The sequence below is a fragment of the Maylandia zebra genome, unplaced genomic scaffold (genome assembly GCF_041146795.1).
Source record: "Maylandia zebra isolate NMK-2024a unplaced genomic scaffold, Mzebra_GT3a scaffold32, whole genome shotgun sequence".
NCBI lineage: Eukaryota > Metazoa > Chordata > Actinopteri > Cichliformes > Cichlidae > Maylandia > Maylandia zebra.
In genome coordinates, this window is record NW_027490062.1 from 1 (window position 1) to 18,849 (window position 18,849).

The window sequence follows — 18,849 nt, forward strand, 5'->3', positions numbered from 1 at the left end:
TTATTCCATTTTATTCCGTCAAGCTCTGGCTAAATCCCCTTAACCTAACCAACCCTAATCATACCTGCATTTGTCCACCTGGAGGGAGACAAAAACACCAAGCTCTGAGATTCAAATTTTGAACTGCAGACCTCACAGTGTCTGTGTGTGTGTGTGTGTGTGTGTGTGCGCTTTGGTGTGTTTGCTTTGGTGTGTGTGTGTGTGTGTGTGTGTGTGTGTGTGTGTGTGACAGAGAGAGAGAGTGACACTTGCTGTGTATTTAAGAAACAAACGCTCAAAGAAACCAAACAGAATGACACAGGCAGAAAGACACTGTTTTATTTTGGTAACCAATGATGCATTTCTTCTCCGCTTGTACAGTGCACCCTGAAGCCGTGTGTGGACCAGGAGATCAGCAGAACAGGAACCACAGAGCGTCAGCGGCAGACATCCAAGCTGCACAGGGCACACGCAGCACCAGGCAGAATTAATGACGTCCCTGATCCACAGCTCAAGCCCAGCCACCCGCTGCCTCCTCGCCGCCTCCTCCCGGGACCTTCAAGGACCACCCACCAGCCACTGGTACACATTCCAATCTTACACAATGGCCCCAGCATCACAGGGCATCTCCTGACATTAAAATCTATCCTGATTTCTGTTGTTTTTCCCTCATCTCTGAGCCGCTGAGTGTGAGTGTGAGTGTGTGTGTGTGTGTGTGTGTGTGTGTGTGTGTGTGTGTGTCTCTCTCTCTTTTACACAAAAAACACATGTCAGTTGTTAAGGAAAATGTTATAAAACACTTCTTCAGTAAAGACTCAGAGAAGAGAAACACACAGAACTTCTTGCTAGCAAGGGCAGCCTCCACTCTAAGAGACTCCAGTGAGAGAACTGCCCCGGTCTTTATTTTATACTCCATTGAGCGTGTGTGTGTGTGTGTGTGTGTGTGTGTGTGTGTGTGTGTGTGTCCCTTTTACACAAAAAATACATGTGAGTGCACTTGCAACAACTTTTAATATGCAATGTACAGGACTTGCTTGCTAGGCGCCATCCTGTGGACCAAACATGCAATTGAAAGATGTTATTTTCGCCGGTATAACACCTTCTGACACTTTGTACCGCATTGAGCCAGCAGAGGGAGCACCTCTTGTTCAATCCCAGTGGCACAGCAGCTGCTCTGCTTCTGTGTGTGTGTGTGTGTGTGTGTGTGTGTGTGTGTGTGTGTGTGTGTGTGACAGAGAGACAGACAGAGAGAGAGAGAGAGAGACACTTGCTGTGTATTTAAAAAACAAGCGCTCAAACAAACCAAAGAGAACGACAGAGGCAGAAAGACACTGTTTTTTTTGTGGTAACCCATGAGGTCTTGCTATCGAATTGTACAGTGCATCCTGAAGCAAGGCCGAGCAGATGACATAGTGCTCCACAGGCCTGCTTCTGGTGCCTGCTCCTGTACCAACCTGCTGCAGAGGCTTCTGTGAAGGGAAACTGCTACATGTTATGTCACCAATCCCTGCCATGCTGCGTGTCTAACGACCCGGCAGGGCCTGCTGAGTACAGTGGTGGTGGACCCAGGCCCTCTGCACCTTCCTTTCTCCGACTGGGACCCTTTTGTCCCATCCTTTTTGGTCCGATTCGCCATATCTCCAGAACCGAAGAAGCCATCGGCGTGGCTTCTTCGCCACAGCGTCCGGCACCCACCAAAACCCCCACCTAGACACCAACATCAGCCCTCTACACCTCTTACTTTTTCAGTTATTCCACTTTTGTCCCATCCTCTCCTGGCTTTTTCCCCATAACCTATCATTTAAGCCTCATCATACCTGCCATGGGCCACTGGAGGGAGACAAATCACCATGCACTAAAATTCAAATTTTGCACTGCAAACCTCACAGTGTCTGTGTCTGTGTGTGTGTGTGTGTGTGTGTGTGTGTGTGTGTGTGTGTGTGTGTGTGTGTGTGTGTGTGTGTGCGCGCTTTGGTGTGTGTGCTTTGGTGTGTGTGTGTGTGTGTGTGTGTGACAGAGAGAGAGAGAGAGAGAGTGACACTTGCTGTGTATTTAAGAAACAAACGCTCAAAGAAACCAAACAGAATGACACAGGCAGAAAGACACTGTTTTATTTTGGTAACCAATGATGCATTTCTTCTCCGCTTGTACAGTGCACCCTGAAGCCGTGTGTGGACCAGGAGATCAGCAGAACAGGAACCACAGAGCGTCAGCGGCAGACATCCAAGCTGCACAGGGCACACGCAGCACCAGGCAGAATTAATGACGTCCCTGATCCACAGCTCAAGCCCAGCCACCCGCTGCCTCCTCGCCGCCTCCTCCCGGGACCTTCAAGGACCACCCACCAGCCACTGGTACACATTCCAATCTTACACAATGGCCCCAGCATCACAGGGCATCTCCTGACATTAAAATCTATCCTGATTTCTGTTGTTTTTCCCTCATCTCTGAGCCGCTGAGTGTGAGTGTGAGTGTGTGTGTGTGTGTGTGTGTGTGTGTGTGTGTGTGTGTGTGTCTCTCTCTCTTTTACACAAAAAACACATGTCAGTTGTTAAGGAAAATGTTATAAAACACTTCTTCAGTAAAGACTCAGAGAAGAGAAACACACAGAACTTCTTGCTAGCAAGGGCAGCCTCCACTCTAAGAGACTCCAGTGAGAGAACTGCCCCGGTCTTTATTTTATACTCCATTGAGCGTGTGTGTGTGCGTGTGTGTGTGTGTGTGTGTGTGTTGACAGAGAGACAGAGAGAGAGAGAGAGAGAGAGGGAGAGATACAAAGGAATGTAATTCAAATTTTGCACTTCAGACCTTACAGTGTGTGTGTGTGTGTGTGTGTGTGTGTGTGTGTGTGTGTGTGTGTGTGTGTGTGTGTGTGTGTGTGACAGAGAGAGAGAGAGACAGAGAGAGAGAGAGAGAGAGAGAGAGAGGGAGAGATACAAAGGAATGTAATTCAAATTTTGCACTTCAGACCTTACAGTGTGTGTGTGTGTGTGTGTGTGTGTGTGTGTGTGTGTGTCTGTCTTTTACACAAAAAATGCACTTGCAACAACTTTAATATGGAATGTACTGGACTTCCCGGCTAGGCGCCCTCCTGTGGATGACAGGTGCAATTGATTGTCAAAAGCAGATATCTAACAGCTTCTGACACTTTGTACCGCATTGAGCCAGCAGAGGGAGCCCCCCTGGTTCAATCCCAGTTGCACAGCAGTTGTGACCAGCTTCTGTCTGTGTGCTTTGGTGTGTGTGAGTGTGTGTGTGTGTGTGTGTGTTGACAGAGAGAGAGAGAGAGAGAGAGAGAGAGAGGGAGAGATACAAAGGAATGTAATTCAAATTTTGCACTTCAGACCTTACTGTGTGTGTGTGTGTGTGTGTGTGTGTGTGTGTGTGTGTGTGTGTGTGTGTTGACAGAGAGAGAGAGAGAGAGAGAGAGAGAGAGGGAGAGATACAAAGGAATGTAATTCAAATTTTGCACTTCAGACCTTACTGTGTGTGTGTGTGTGTGTGTGACAGACAGACAGACAGAGAGGGAGATTCAAAGCATCAGGACCAGGAGATGACACAGTGCTCCAAAGGCCTGGTTCTGCTGCCTCCTCCTCCACCCACCTGCTGCAGACGCTTCTGTGAAGGGAAACTGCTACATGTTATGTCACCGATCCCTGCCATGCTGCGTGTCTAACGACCCGGCAGGGCCTGCTGAGTACAGTGGTGGTGGAATCGGCCCGATCGGACACTCCTATCTGCCACTTTGACCTTTTTATTCCGTCAAATTTGGACCCATTTACACCAAGTCCAGAACCGTTGGTGCTATCGACATGGGGTCTTCACCAGCGCGTGCGGAGCGGCAGAAAATCCCCACGTAGACACCACTTTCATCCCTCTACGACACTTACTTTCCCAGTTATTCCATTTTATTCCGTCAAGCTCTGGCTAAATCCCCTTAACCTAACCAACCCTAATCATACCTGCATTTGTCCACTGGAGGGAGACAAAAACACCAAGCTCTGAGATTCAAATTTTGAACTGCAGACCTCACAGTGTCTGTGTGTGTGTGTGTGTGTGTGCGCTTTGGTGTGTTTGCTTTGGTGTGTGTGTGTGTGTGTGTGTGTGTGTGTGTGTGACAGAGAGAGAGAGTGACACTTGCTGTGTATTTAAGAAACAAACGCTCAAAGAAACCAAACAGAATGACACAGGCAGAAAGACACTGTTTTATTTTGGTAACCAATGATGCATTTCTTCTCCGCTTGTACAGTGCACCCTGAAGCCGTGTGTGGACCAGGAGATCAGCAGAACAGGAACCACAGAGCGTCAGCGGCAGACATCCAAGCTGCACAGGGCACACGCAGCACCAGGCAGAATTAATGACGTCCCTGATCCACAGCTCAAGCCCAGCCACCCGCTGCCTCCTCGCCGCCTCCTCCCGGGACCTTCAAGGACCACCCACCAGCCACTGGTACACATTCCAATCTTACACAATGGCCCCAGCATCACAGGGCATCTCCTGACATTAAAATCTATCCTGATTTCTGTTGTTTTTCCCTCATCTCTGAGCCGCTGAGTGTGAGTGTGAGTGTGTGTGTGTGTGTGTGTGTGTGTGTGTGTGTGTGTGTGTCTCTCTCTCTTTTACACAAAAAACACATGTCAGTTGTTAAGGAAAATGTTATAAAACACTTCTTCAGTAAAGACTCAGAGAAGAGAAACACACAGAACTTCTTGCTAGCAAGGGCAGCCTCCACTCTAAGAGACTCCAGTGAGAGAACTGCCCCGGTCTTTATTTTATACTCCATTGAGCGTGTGTGTGTGTGTGTGTGTGTGTGTGTGTGTGTGTGTGTGTGTCCCTTTTACACAAAAAATACATGTGAGTGCACTTGCAACAACTTTTAATATGCAATGTACAGGACTTGCTTGCTAGGCGCCATCCTGTGGACCAAACATGCAATTGAAAGATGTTATTTTCGCCGGTATAACACCTTCTGACACTTTGTACCGCATTGAGCCAGCAGAGGGAGCACCTCTTGTTCAATCCCAGTGGCACAGCAGCTGCTCTGCTTCTGTGTGTGTGTGTGTGTGTGTGTGTGTGTGTGTGTGTGTGTGTGTGTGTGACAGAGAGACAGACAGAGAGAGAGAGAGAGAGACACTTGCTGTGTATTTAAAAAACAAGCGCTCAAACAAACCAAAGAGAACGACAGAGGCAGAAAGACACTGTTTTTTTTGTGGTAACCCATGAGGTCTTGCTATCGAATTGTACAGTGCATCCTGAAGCAAGGCCGAGCAGATGACATAGTGCTCCACAGGCCTGCTTCTGGTGCCTGCTCCTGTACCAACCTGCTGCAGAGGCTTCTGTGAAGGGAAACTGCTACATGTTATGTCACCAATCCCTGCCATGCTGCGTGTCTAACGACCCGGCAGGGCCTGCTGAGTACAGTGGTGGTGGACCCAGGCCCTCTGCACCTTCCTTTCTCCGACTGGGACCCTTTTGTCCCATCCTTTTTGGTCCGATTCGCCATATCTCCAGAACCGAAGAAGCCATCGGCGTGGCTTCTTCGCCACAGCGTCCGGCACCCACCAAAACCCCCACCTAGACACCAACATCAGCCCTCTACACCTCTTACTTTTTCAGTTATTCCACTTTTGTCCCATCCTCTCCTGGCTTTTTCCCCATAACCTATCATTTAAGCCTCATCATACCTGCCATGGGCCACTGGAGGGAGACAAATCACCATGCACTAAAATTCAAATTTTGCACTGCAAACCTCACAGTGTCTGTGTCTGTGTGTGTGTGTGTGTGTGTGTGTGTGTGTGTGTGTGTGTGTGTGTGTGTGTGTGTGTGTGTGTGTGTGTGTGTGTGTGTGTGCGCGCTTTGGTGTGTGTGCTTTGGTGTGTGTGTGTGTGTGTGTGTGTGACAGAGAGAGAGAGAGAGAGAGTGACACTTGCTGTGTATTTAAGAAACAAACGCTCAAAGAAACCAAACAGAATGACACAGGCAGAAAGACACTGTTTTATTTTGGTAACCAATGATGCATTTCTTCTCCGCTTGTACAGTGCACCCTGAAGCCGTGTGTGGACCAGGAGATCAGCAGAACAGGAACCACAGAGCGTCAGCGGCAGACATCCAAGCTGCACAGGGCACACGCAGCACCAGGCAGAATTAATGACGTCCCTGATCCACAGCTCAAGCCCAGCCACCCGCTGCCTCCTCGCCGCCTCCTCCCGGGACCTTCAAGGACCACCCACCAGCCACTGGTACACATTCCAATCTTACACAATGGCCCCAGCATCACAGGGCATCTCCTGACATTAAAATCTATCCTGATTTCTGTTGTTTTTCCCTCATCTCTGAGCCGCTGAGTGTGAGTGTGAGTGTGTGTGTGTGTGTGTGTGTGTGTGTGTGTGTGTGTGTGTCTCTCTCTCTTTTACACAAAAAACACATGTCAGTTGTTAAGGAAAATGTTATAAAACACTTCTTCAGTAAAGACTCAGAGAAGAGAAACACACAGAACTTCTTGCTAGCAAGGGCAGCCTCCACTCTAAGAGACTCCAGTGAGAGAACTGCCCCGGTCTTTATTTTATACTCCATTGAGCGTGTGTGTGTGCGTGTGTGTGTGTGTGTGTGTGTGTTGACAGAGAGACAGAGAGAGAGAGAGAGAGAGAGGGAGAGATACAAAGGAATGTAATTCAAATTTTGCACTTCAGACCTTACAGTGTGTGTGTGTGTGTGTGTGTGTGTGTGTGTGTGTGTGTGTGTGTGTGTGTGTGTGTTGACAGAGAGAGAGAGAGACAGAGAGAGAGAGAGAGAGAGAGAGAGAGGGAGAGATACAAAGGAATGTAATTCAAATTTTGCACTTCAGACCTTACAGTGTGTGTGTGTGTGTGTGTGTGTGTGTGTGTGTGTGTGTCTGTCTTTTACACAAAAAATGCACTTGCAACAACTTTAATATGGAATGTACTGGACTTCCCGGCTAGGCGCCCTCCTGTGGATGACAGGTGCAATTGATTGTCAAAAGCAGATATCTAACAGCTTCTGACACTTTGTACCGCATTGAGCCAGCAGAGGGAGCCCCCCTGGTTCAATCCCAGCTGCACAGCAGTTGTGACCAGCTTCTGTCTGTGTGCTTTGGTGTGTGTGAGTGTGTGTGTGTGTGTGTGTGTTGACAGAGAGAGAGAGAGAGAGAGAGAGAGAGAGGGAGAGATACAAAGGAATGTAATTCAAATTTTGCACTTCAGACCTTACTGTGTGTGTGTGTGTGTGTGTGTGTGTGTGTGTGTGTGTGTGTGTTGACAGAGAGAGAGAGAGAGAGAGAGAGAGAGAGGGAGAGATACAAAGGAATGTAATTCAAATTTTGCACTTCAGACCTTACTGTGTGTGTGTGTGTGTGTGTGACAGACAGACAGACAGAGAGGGAGATTCAAAGCATCAGGACCAGGAGATGACACAGTGCTCCAAAGGCCTGGTTCTGCTGCCTCCTCCTCCACCCACCTGCTGCAGACGCTTCTGTGAAGGGAAACTGCTACATGTTATGTCACCGATCCCTGCCATGCTGCGTGTCTAACGACCCGGCAGGGCCTGCTGAGTACAGTGGTGGTGGAATCGGCCCGATCGGACACTCCTATCTGCCACTTTGACCTTTTTATTCCGTCAAATTTGGACCCATTTACACCAAGTCCAGAACCGTTGGTGCTATCGACATGGGGTCTTCACCAGCGCGTGCGGAGCGGCAGAAAATCCCCACGTAGACACCACTTTCATCCCTCTACGACACTTACTTTCCCAGTTATTCCATTTTATTCCGTCAAGCTCTGGCTAAATCCCCTTAACCTAACCAACCCTAATCATACCTGCATTTGTCCACTGGAGGGAGACAAAAACACCAAGCTCTGAGATTCAAATTTTGAACTGCAGACCTCACAGTGTCTGTGTGTGTGTGTGTGTGTGTGCGCTTTGGTGTGTTTGCTTTGGTGTGTGTGTGTGTGTGTGTGTGTGTGTGTGTGTGACAGAGAGAGAGAGTGACACTTGCTGTGTATTTAAGAAACAAACGCTCAAAGAAACCAAACAGAATGACACAGGCAGAAAGACACTGTTTTATTTTGGTAACCAATGATGCATTTCTTCTCCGCTTGTACAGTGCACCCTGAAGCCGTGTGTGGACCAGGAGATCAGCAGAACAGGAACCACAGAGCGTCAGCGGCAGACATCCAAGCTGCACAGGGCACACGCAGCACCAGGCAGAATTAATGACGTCCCTGATCCACAGCTCAAGCCCAGCCACCCGCTGCCTCCTCGCCGCCTCCTCCCGGGACCTTCAAGGACCACCCACCAGCCACTGGTACACATTCCAATCTTACACAATGGCCCCAGCATCACAGGGCATCTCCTGACATTAAAATCTATCCTGATTTCTGTTGTTTTTCCCTCATCTCTGAGCCGCTGAGTGTGAGTGTGAGTGTGTGTGTGTGTGTGTGTGTGTGTGTGTGTGTGTGTGTGTCTCTCTCTCTTTTACACAAAAAACACATGTCAGTTGTTAAGGAAAATGTTATAAAACACTTCTTCAGTAAAGACTCAGAGAAGAGAAACACACAGAACTTCTTGCTAGCAAGGGCAGCCTCCACTCTAAGAGACTCCAGTGAGAGAACTGCCCCGGTCTTTATTTTATACTCCATTGAGCGTGTGTGTGTGTGTGTGTGTGTGTGTGTGTGTGTGTGTGTGTGTCCCTTTTACACAAAAAATACATGTGAGTGCACTTGCAACAACTTTTAATATGCAATGTACAGGACTTGCTTGCTAGGCGCCATCCTGTGGACCAAACATGCAATTGAAAGATGTTATTTTCGCCGGTATAACACCTTCTGACACTTTGTACCGCATTGAGCCAGCAGAGGGAGCACCTCTTGTTCAATCCCAGTGGCACAGCAGCTGCTCTGCTTCTGTGTGTGTGTGTGTGTGTGTGTGTGTGTGTGTGTGTGTGTGTGTGTGTGACAGAGAGACAGACAGAGAGAGAGAGAGAGAGACACTTGCTGTGTATTTAAAAAACAAGCGCTCAAACAAACCAAAGAGAACGACAGAGGCAGAAAGACACTGTTTTTTTTGTGGTAACCCATGAGGTCTTGCTATCGAATTGTACAGTGCATCCTGAAGCAAGGCCGAGCAGATGACATAGTGCTCCACAGGCCTGCTTCTGGTGCCTGCTCCTGTACCAACCTGCTGCAGAGGCTTCTGTGAAGGGAAACTGCTACATGTTATGTCACCAATCCCTGCCATGCTGCGTGTCTAACGACCCGGCAGGGCCTGCTGAGTACAGTGGTGGTGGACCCAGGCCCTCTGCACCTTCCTTTCTCCGACTGGGACCCTTTTGTCCCATCCTTTTTGGTCCGATTCGCCATATCTCCAGAACCGAAGAAGCCATCGGCGTGGCTTCTTCGCCACAGCGTCCGGCACCCACCAAAACCCCCACCTAGACACCAACATCAGCCCTCTACACCTCTTACTTTTTCAGTTATTCCACTTTTGTCCCATCCTCTCCTGGCTTTTTCCCCATAACCTATCATTTAAGCCTCATCATACCTGCCATGGGCCACTGGAGGGAGACAAATCACCATGCACTAAAATTCAAATTTTGCACTGCAAACCTCACAGTGTCTGTGTCTGTGTGTGTGTGTGTGTGTGTGTGTGTGTGTGTGTGTGTGTGTGTGTGTGTGTGTGTGTGTGTGTGTGTGTGTGCGCGCTTTGGTGTGTGTGCTTTGGTGTGTGTGTGTGTGTGTGTGTGTGACAGAGAGAGAGAGAGAGAGAGTGACACTTGCTGTGTATTTAAGAAACAAACGCTCAAAGAAACCAAACAGAATGACACAGGCAGAAAGACACTGTTTTATTTTGGTAACCAATGATGCATTTCTTCTCCGCTTGTACAGTGCACCCTGAAGCCGTGTGTGGACCAGGAGATCAGCAGAACAGGAACCACAGAGCGTCAGCGGCAGACATCCAAGCTGCACAGGGCACACGCAGCACCAGGCAGAATTAATGACGTCCCTGATCCACAGCTCAAGCCCAGCCACCCGCTGCCTCCTCGCCGCCTCCTCCCGGGACCTTCAAGGACCACCCACCAGCCACTGGTACACATTCCAATCTTACACAATGGCCCCAGCATCACAGGGCATCTCCTGACATTAAAATCTATCCTGATTTCTGTTGTTTTTCCCTCATCTCTGAGCCGCTGAGTGTGAGTGTGAGTGTGTGTGTGTGTGTGTGTGTGTGTGTGTGTGTGTGTGTCTCTCTCTCTTTTACACAAAAAACACATGTCAGTTGTTAAGGAAAATGTTATAAAACACTTCTTCAGTAAAGACTCAGAGAAGAGAAACACACAGAACTTCTTGCTAGCAAGGGCAGCCTCCACTCTAAGAGACTCCAGTGAGAGAACTGCCCCGGTCTTTATTTTATACTCCATTGAGCGTGTGTGTGTGCGTGTGTGTGTGTGTGTGTGTGTGTTGACAGAGAGACAGAGAGAGAGAGAGAGAGAGAGGGAGAGATACAAAGGAATGTAATTCAAATTTTGCACTTCAGACCTTACAGTGTGTGTGTGTGTGTGTGTGTGTGTGTGTGTGTGTGTGTGTGTGTGTGTGTGTGTGTGTGTTGACAGAGAGAGAGAGAGACAGAGAGAGAGAGAGAGAGAGAGAGAGAGGGAGAGATACAAAGGAATGTAATTCAAATTTTGCACTTCAGACCTTACAGTGTGTGTGTGTGTGTGTGTGTGTGTGTGTGTGTCTGTCTTTTACACAAAAAATGCACTTGCAACAACTTTAATATGGAATGTACTGGACTTCCCGGCTAGGCGCCCTCCTGTGGATGACAGGTGCAATTGATTGTCAAAAGCAGATATCTAACAGCTTCTGACACTTTGTACCGCATTGAGCCAGCAGAGGGAGCCCCCCTGGTTCAATCCCAGTTGCACAGCAGTTGTGACCAGCTTCTGTCTGTGTGCTTTGGTGTGTGTGAGTGTGTGTGTGTGTGTGTGTGTTGACAGAGAGAGAGAGAGAGAGAGAGAGGGAGAGATACAAAGGAATGTAATTCAAATTTTGCACTTCAGACCTTACTGTGTGTGTGTGTGTGTGTGTGTGTGTGTGTGTGTGTGTGTGTGTGTGTGACAGAGAGAGAGAGTGAAACTTGCTGTGTATTTAAGAAACAAACGCTCAAAGAAACCAAACAGAATGACACAGGCAGAAAGACACTGTTTTATTTTGGTAACCAATGATGCATTTCTTCTCCGCTTGTACAGTGCACCCTGAAGCCGTGTGTGGACCAGGAGATCAGCAGAACAGGAACCACAGAGCGTCAGCGGCAGACATCCAAGCTGCACAGGGCACACGCAGCACCAGGCAGAATTAATGACGTCCCTGATCCACAGCTCAAGCCCAGCCACCCGCTGCCTCCTCGCCGCCTCCTCCCGGGACCTTCAAGGACCACCCACCAGCCACTGGTACACATTCCAATCTTACACAATGGCCCCAGCATCACAGGGCATCTCCTGACATTAAAATCTATCCTGATTTCTGTTGTTTTTCCCTCATCTCTGAGCCGCTGAGTGTGAGTGTGTGTGTGTGTGTGTGTGTGTGTGTGTGTCTCTCTCTCTTTTACACAAAAAACACATGTCAGTTGTTAAGGAAAATGTTATAAAACACTTCTTCAGTAAAGACTCAGAGAAGAGAAACACACAGAACTTCTTGCTAGCAAGGGCAGCCTCCACTCTAAGAGACTCCAGTGAGAGAACTGCCCCGGTCTTTATTTTATACTCCATTGAGCGTGTGTGTGTGCGTGTGTGTGTGTGTGTGTGTGTGTTGACAGAGAGACAGAGAGAGAGAGAGAGAGAGAGGGAGAGATACAAAGGAATGTAATTCAAATTTTGCACTTCAGACCTTACTGTGTGTGTGTGTGTGTGTGTGTGTGTGTGTGTGTGTGTGTGTGTGTGTGTGTGTGTGTGTGTTGACAGAGAGAGAGAGAGAGACAGAGAGAGAGAGAGAGAGAGAGAGAGAGAGAGGGAGAGATACAAAGGAATGTAATTCAAATTTTGCACTTCAGACCTTACAGTGTGTGTGTGTGTGTGTGTGTGTGTGTGTGTGTCTGTCTTTTACACAAAAAATGCACTTGCAACAACTTTAATATGGAATGTACTGGACTTCCCGGCTAGGCGCCCTCCTGTGGATGACAGGTGCAATTGATTGTCAAAAGCAGATATCTAACAGCTTCTGACACTTTGTACCGCATTGAGCCAGCAGAGGGAGCCCCCCTGGTTCAATCCCAGTTGCACAGCAGTTGTGACCAGCTTCTGTCTGTGTGCTTTGGTGTGTGTGAGTGTGTGTGTGTGTGTGTGTGTGTTGACAGAGAGAGAGAGAGAGAGAGAGAGAGAGAGGGAGAGATACAAAGGAATGTAATTCAAATTTTGCACTTCAGACCTTACTGTGTGTGTGTGTGTGTGTGTGTGTGTGTGTGTGTGTGTGTGTGTGTGTGTGTTGACAGAGAGAGAGAGAGAGAGAGAGAGAGAGAGGGAGAGATACAAAGGAATGTAATTCAAATTTTGCACTTCAGACCTTACTGTGTGTGTGTGTGTGTGTGTGACAGACAGACAGACAGAGAGGGAGATTCAAAGCATCAGGACCAGGAGATGACACAGTGCTCCAAAGGCCTGGTTCTGCTGCCTCCTCCTCCACCCACCTGCTGCAGACGCTTCTGTGAAGGGAAACTGCTACATGTTATGTCACCGATCCCTGCCATGCTGCGTGTCTAACGACCCGGCAGGGCCTGCTGAGTACAGTGGTGGTGGAATCGGCCCGATCGGACACTCCTATCTGCCACTTTGACCTTTTTATTCCGTCAAATTTGGACCCATTTACACCAAGTCCAGAACCGTTGGTGCTATCGACATGGGGTCTTCACCAGCGCGTGCGGAGCGGCAGAAAATCCCCACGTAGACACCACTTTCATCCCTCTACGACACTTACTTTCCCAGTTATTCCATTTTATTCCGTCAAGCTCTGGCTAAATCCCCTTAACCTAACCCTAACACTAACCCTAACCCTAACTCTACTTCTTTCCTGGAAATTAAATCTTAAACCTTACCCAAGTACTGGATCTGAAGCCCAAGTAATCCTAATCCCAGCTGAAACCTAAAGCCTAACCCAAAGTCACATCTCCTTTCTAAATTTACTCCCCAAGTCGGGTTGAGTCCTCCCCAAGCAGGGTTGAGAGTGTAGTATTAAAGCCAAGTCGGCATTGTAGTAGCCCAAAATTCGGAAGAGAAAGAGGTCAGATGTAGGCCAAAAGGAAGGGTAAAGGGCAGAGGTCAAGAATTATTGGTGATCATATGCATTTTTTGTTAATTTTGTTTTTTGTATTTATCTGGATAATGAACAATAGAATATATTTTCTTTTATGTTAAATTATGATCTTCCATATTAATCTAAAGATTGTGAAGACGTTTTTGTCAGTTTTCCTTTTTTTCACAGTTTAATATATTGTACTTCAATGACTTTTGTTCTGCAACTACACTTTGTCAAAATGAAACTTAATTTAAAGCAAGAAAAAAAAAGGCAGAGGTCAAGAGAAGGGAAGAAAAGGATGATGAAAAAGGAAAAGTCAAAAGGGGAAAGAGGAGAAGACTGGAAAGGAAGAAAGAAAGAAAAAAGGAAAAATGAGAGCCAAAAAGTCTGGCAGAATTGGAAAAAAGCAAACAGCTAAAAAAAGATATTACAAGAAAGCCAAAGAAAGCCAAGGAGGCGGGATCAGAGGGGAGAGTATAAATAGGAGCCTCAAACCCAGTGCTCTTCAGTATGCCCTCGCCTGAGGAAGAAGAAACAACTTCGAAACGTCGCGACAAGGGCATACTCATTTAATTTTTTCAACTTTACGTTAGTTTGTTATTTTAGTTTGTTATTTTTGGGGGATTTTATTTCATGTTTTAATTCATGTTTTATTGATTTTCCTTAACAACTCAAATTAGAGAGAACTCAAAACAAAATTAAAAACCACACAGAAAACAAATTGGGATTGAAAACACTTTATTGGAAACAAGCCAAAGTAACGGAAAAATTGGGAACCTGCAAAAAAAGAATACCTACCTTTGCAAACCTGTAAAAAAAGAAATATTGGAAACAAGCCAAAGTAACGGAAAAATTGGGAACCTGCAAAAAAAGAATACCTACCTTTGCAAACCTGTAAAAAAAGAAATACTTACCTTTCAAATTAAAAATCAATTATGGAGGTAGAGGGATGTGAGGCTGCGGACCATCGGGGTTGATGGCCCGTGCACGCCCTGTTCCTCCTTCGGGAGGGACAGGTTCTTTTCTTCAACCCTAACCCTCCTTCTACCCTCGTAGGAGGAATCAATTCCCCTACCCTAACCCCTAACCCTAACCCTAAAAGACAAGAAGGAACAAGTGACACAAACAAGAAAAACTGGAAAGGATATAAAGGAAGGGGGTGCCATTAAAGAGAACATAAGAACACAGGACGGGATGTCTAAAATGCAGGGGGTGCCATGTAAAAGAAAGAAAAAAACATAGAGAAAAAAACAAATGAACCAAGGGGTAAAGTTGAAAGACGAAACACAGAGAAAGATAGAAAAAGGGAGAGTCACGTAAAAACTGAGAAACAGAAAAGACAAAGAAAAGAATTAGAAAAAAGAAATGTCTGGAAAAAAAAGGGGCGGAGACAGCCCAGTATAAAAGGCCCTGAGTGGCAACAGAAAGACAGAAACAGAAAAGAACACAGAGAGACGTTGGGCCAGCCTGAGGAAGGCTATACCCAGCCGAAACGTCGCGATGGCCCAACGGCAGTGCACTACACCCGCTAAGGGTAATTTTTTGAATAGGGGGCACCGTTCCCAATCCCATTGATGGACCGTGCACCTCAGGCTCCGGCAATAGCCGGGCCTGGTCTTACCTCAACACCCGTCCTACCCCCTGCTGGACCAGCGCGCACCTTTAGCTCTCCCGCCGTGTGCTTCGGTGGGGGATTGGCTTAGGGCCATCAAGATGGAGCGTTACGAAGACAGTTTCCTTCAGGCTGGCTTCAACTCAGTGGACCAGCTGGCCCCAATCACCACACAGGATCTGCTGCACATGGGTGTGACTTTGGCTGGGCATCAGAGGAAAATCCTTTCCAGCATCCAGACAATGACCTTTCAAAACAAGAGCACTGCAACTGTGACCTTCTAGCTGACCTGCCTCTTATTCTGGACATGACACCAGCACACAGGTGCTGCCAAGTACTGAGAGCACTCTGGATCCTCTTTCTGTGAGCCACTTTGAACACGGACTCGTAAAAGGGATTGGCGACTTTATTCGTGACCAGAAAAAATAGGGAGAAAAAACTATGGTGTGAACTGTTGTGCAGAGATTGGCAGGTCTCTGCCACACAGAGGGACCAGGTGATGAAGCTGTGCGGACTGACTGCTTCTTTATTTTTTTGTTCTTTTGTTTGTTTTTTGCAGTTTGTGCTTTTACATCCACCCAAGATTTGGACTCAGTACATGTGGTGAGCAAAGAGGAACAGCGGACCAGAGTTTACACAGTTCTGTATTGTCATGTCATTACAAAAAAACAAAACAAAAAAACCCAAACTGGTTTGTTGTCCCAAAATGTCACTTTGATCTTTCACCAAAGGAGACAAAAAAGACGAGAAGAAATGCCAAGATTTTTAGTTTTCGTATTGTTGTAATTATGAATGGGAACCGCTCTCGATGCCGACTACGTTACTTCAGAGACACCTTTCACATCAAAACGTGAACATTTTAATGTGAGATTTTACATTTTGTTGTTCTTTCTCCCCCATTTGGAAAAAAAGAAAAAGAAAAAAAAGAGGAGAAAAAAAGAAAAAGAAAGAAAGTACTCCGCCGAAACGTCACGTGGGCCCCGAGCTACTTCACCCAAGATATGGGCAATTTTTTGAACACCCGGGCAGGGTCTCCATCTTCCTGCCCCCGTTGATGGACAGTGCACCCAGGACCCTTTAGGGGGGCCTGCTTTACCTCATCCCTAACCCTAACCCTCCTGAGTTCGTTCATTATGAGAAATGTTTGTAAAATTTGCCACAGACGTCCATGTGATCAACAACAGACACACGTGATTCCCCTTCGTGGTCTAAACCAATCAGAGATAGTCAGGGGCGGGACCTCTGTCCGTGGTCCAGCTGGAAGTGGAGGTGGATATAGACAGGTGAGTAGCTTGAATGAAGCGATATCGATTCATTAAATCCTGAATTGAATGAATATAAATGTGTTTTACCAGAAACGCCAGAATCTCAGGTTAAAGCTCACAAAACTATTTCAACAACAACCAGCAAATGAGAGCAGGAAACGCATTCCACACGAAGACGTAAACAGAGCGGACCGACGCATCAGAATTAGCTTAGTCGGCGTGGGGGCTAATATCATCCTTAATTCCTTCTTACTTTTGCTGTTTTGCTTCCAACACGATAAAACCCACAGTTCACGCACAGCGAGCTGTGCGTGAACTGTGAGAGAAACTTCAAGAAAAGTTTCCCATCTCAAACATGTGTTTTCTGCATTACTCATTCGCTTATTACCCATCAGTCTACCGTTGTTTACAGCGCTGGCGGCCGCTGTCTTTTCTTTCCTTTGTACTTAAATGACGTCGGATAAGAAAGCTTAATTTCTGCTGTTTAATACTGAAGAAATGTAAACTTTTTCAAATTAGGTATAATTGCAGAATATTTTTAAGGTTATCTGCTATAAAATCCATGCCAGGAAAATCTCCTTTATGTTTTTTATTTTATTTTATTCTCAGTTACTTTGACACAACGGCATGTGCTGTGATGGTCACATCTCTGATAAAGTTTAGTGTCAGTACTGATAAATGATCAGAATTATAAGATCTCTCACTTTCTGAGTAAAAATTGCACCAAATCGAATCTGGACCTTGTGAATCGGAATCAAGTGGATTATAGAAATCAGTGATGATACACAGGCCTTGTGAATATCCTAGGACCGACAGAAGTGGATATAACTGACCGTGGGCAATGAGAAAAGATGAAAAGAACGATTGATAACTTTTTTGTCAAGTTAAGGCCTGATCGATCTGAAATTCATAGCCAGTGCTCTGACAGGGAGCCATCAATCTTTGAACGCTGATTTGGGTGCGCCCAACTTTTTTTAATAGTGTGCATAAGAAAAAGCCAGAAGAGGGAGCACCTCTGGTTCAATCCCAGTTGCAAAGCAGCTGACCAGCTTCTGTGTGTGTGTGTGTCTCTCTCTCTCTTTTACACAAAAAACACATGTCAATGCGCTTGCAAAAACTTTAATATGCAAAGCACAGGACGTCCCAGCTGGTCGCCCTCCGGTGGACCACAGATGCAATTGCAGCAGAGGGAGCCCCTCTTGTTAAATCCCAGTTGCACTGCAGACCTCACAGTGTGTGTGTGTGTGTGTGTGTGTGTGTGTGTGTGTGTGTGTGTGTGTGTGAGTGTGTGAGAGAGAGAGAGAGAAATTAAAAAGCAATGAAATTCAAATTTTGCACTACAGACCTCACTGTGTGTGTGTGTGTGTGTGTGTGTGTGTGTGTGTGTGTGTGTGAGACAGACAGACAGACAGACGGAGAGAGGGAGAGAGAGAGAGATTCAAAGCACTGTAATTCAAATGTTGCACTGCAGACCTCAGTGTGTGTGTGTGTGTGTGTGTGTGTGTGTGACAGAGAGACAGACAGAGAGAGAGAGAGAGACACTTGCTGTGGATTTAAAAATTTAAAAAAACACACAGAAAACCCAAAGAGAAAAAGAGGCACAGAAGTCGATTTGTACCGCGTTGAGTTGCAAAGCAGCTGACCAGCTTGTGTGTGTGTGTGTGTGTGTGTGTGTGTCTCTTTTATACAAAAAATACATGTGAGTGCACTTGCAACAACTTTTAATATGCAATGTACAGGACTTGCCAGCTAGGCGCCATCCTGTGGACCAAACATGCAATTGAAAGATGTTATTTTCGCCGGTATAACTCCTTCAGACACTTTGTACCGCATTGAGCCAGCAGAGGGAGCACCTCTTGTTCAATCCCAGTGGCACAGCAGCTGTACTACTCATTAACGGTGCTGTTTTTGACCATCCTTTGATGACACATTTGTGCTTGACAAAAACAGGAGCTGCCTCCTTATATTTGAGGTGACAACAACTGAGTTTGTACATGGCAAGGGGAATAACAGCAGAGGTAAAGACAGTGAAGATGTGATTGGGAGAAGGAAGCCAAGATTTAGTTGGAAGACAAGGTTACATTCTACATACTGTTGCTCAACTTTCTACTCTTACTATCTTTTTTGTTTGTTTTTAGTAGACTGCTCTTGTATTTTTATGCATCAGTTATGAGGTATAGAAAACTTTGAAGAACAAAAGAGCACGAGCACACAAGCTTGTATTGTTTTTGTTTTGTATTGGCACGGCAGTTTAAAAAAAAAAAAAAGAAAAAAGGAAAAAAAAGAAAAAGATCCATCTGCGTATCTAATTAATGCTTTTTCAAATTAAGACATTTTGTTTTGTTTTTTCCTTTTTCTCAGTACTTGCCTGAACTGCATGGTGGTAAGAAGTAGTTTTTGGAGGAGTAAAGAAGGTTGTTGTTGGGCTGGTTAGCTTTGTCTGTCTTTGGAATTTTCTTACAGGACACCCAAGCATAACTGTAACATTTGGGGGCTTCGTCCGGTGGTCGAGAGAGGGAGTGTGGAGCAGGGAAATTATTTTACTGCTATTGTTAAATAATTGTCATCATTACCATTGCATTAATAATATAATCTGGAGTTTATATTGCATTCAGGGGTTAAACAGTGTCTCTTTCAGAAAGACTGAGTTGCAGGCTGACAGGAAGTTGTATGCAGAAGTGAAAGCAGGAAGTT

The 18,849-nt window shown here is 46.3% G+C and overlaps 1 protein-coding gene across 1 annotated transcript; it reads left to right on the forward strand.

Moving 5' to 3' along the window:
• Positions 1-360: 360 nt before the first annotated feature.
• Positions 361-17,391, forward strand: LOC143416198 (uncharacterized; the record flags this gene model as incomplete). The annotated part of the gene is made up of 8 exons (XM_076881624.1): positions 361-561; positions 2,133-2,333; positions 4,229-4,429; positions 6,019-6,219; positions 8,100-8,300; positions 9,880-10,080; positions 11,241-11,441; positions 12,581-17,391. Coding segments are annotated over 8 exons (1,521 nt in total), but the record flags the coding sequence as incomplete, so codon positions are not given.
• Positions 17,392-18,849: the final 1,458 nt, after the last annotated feature.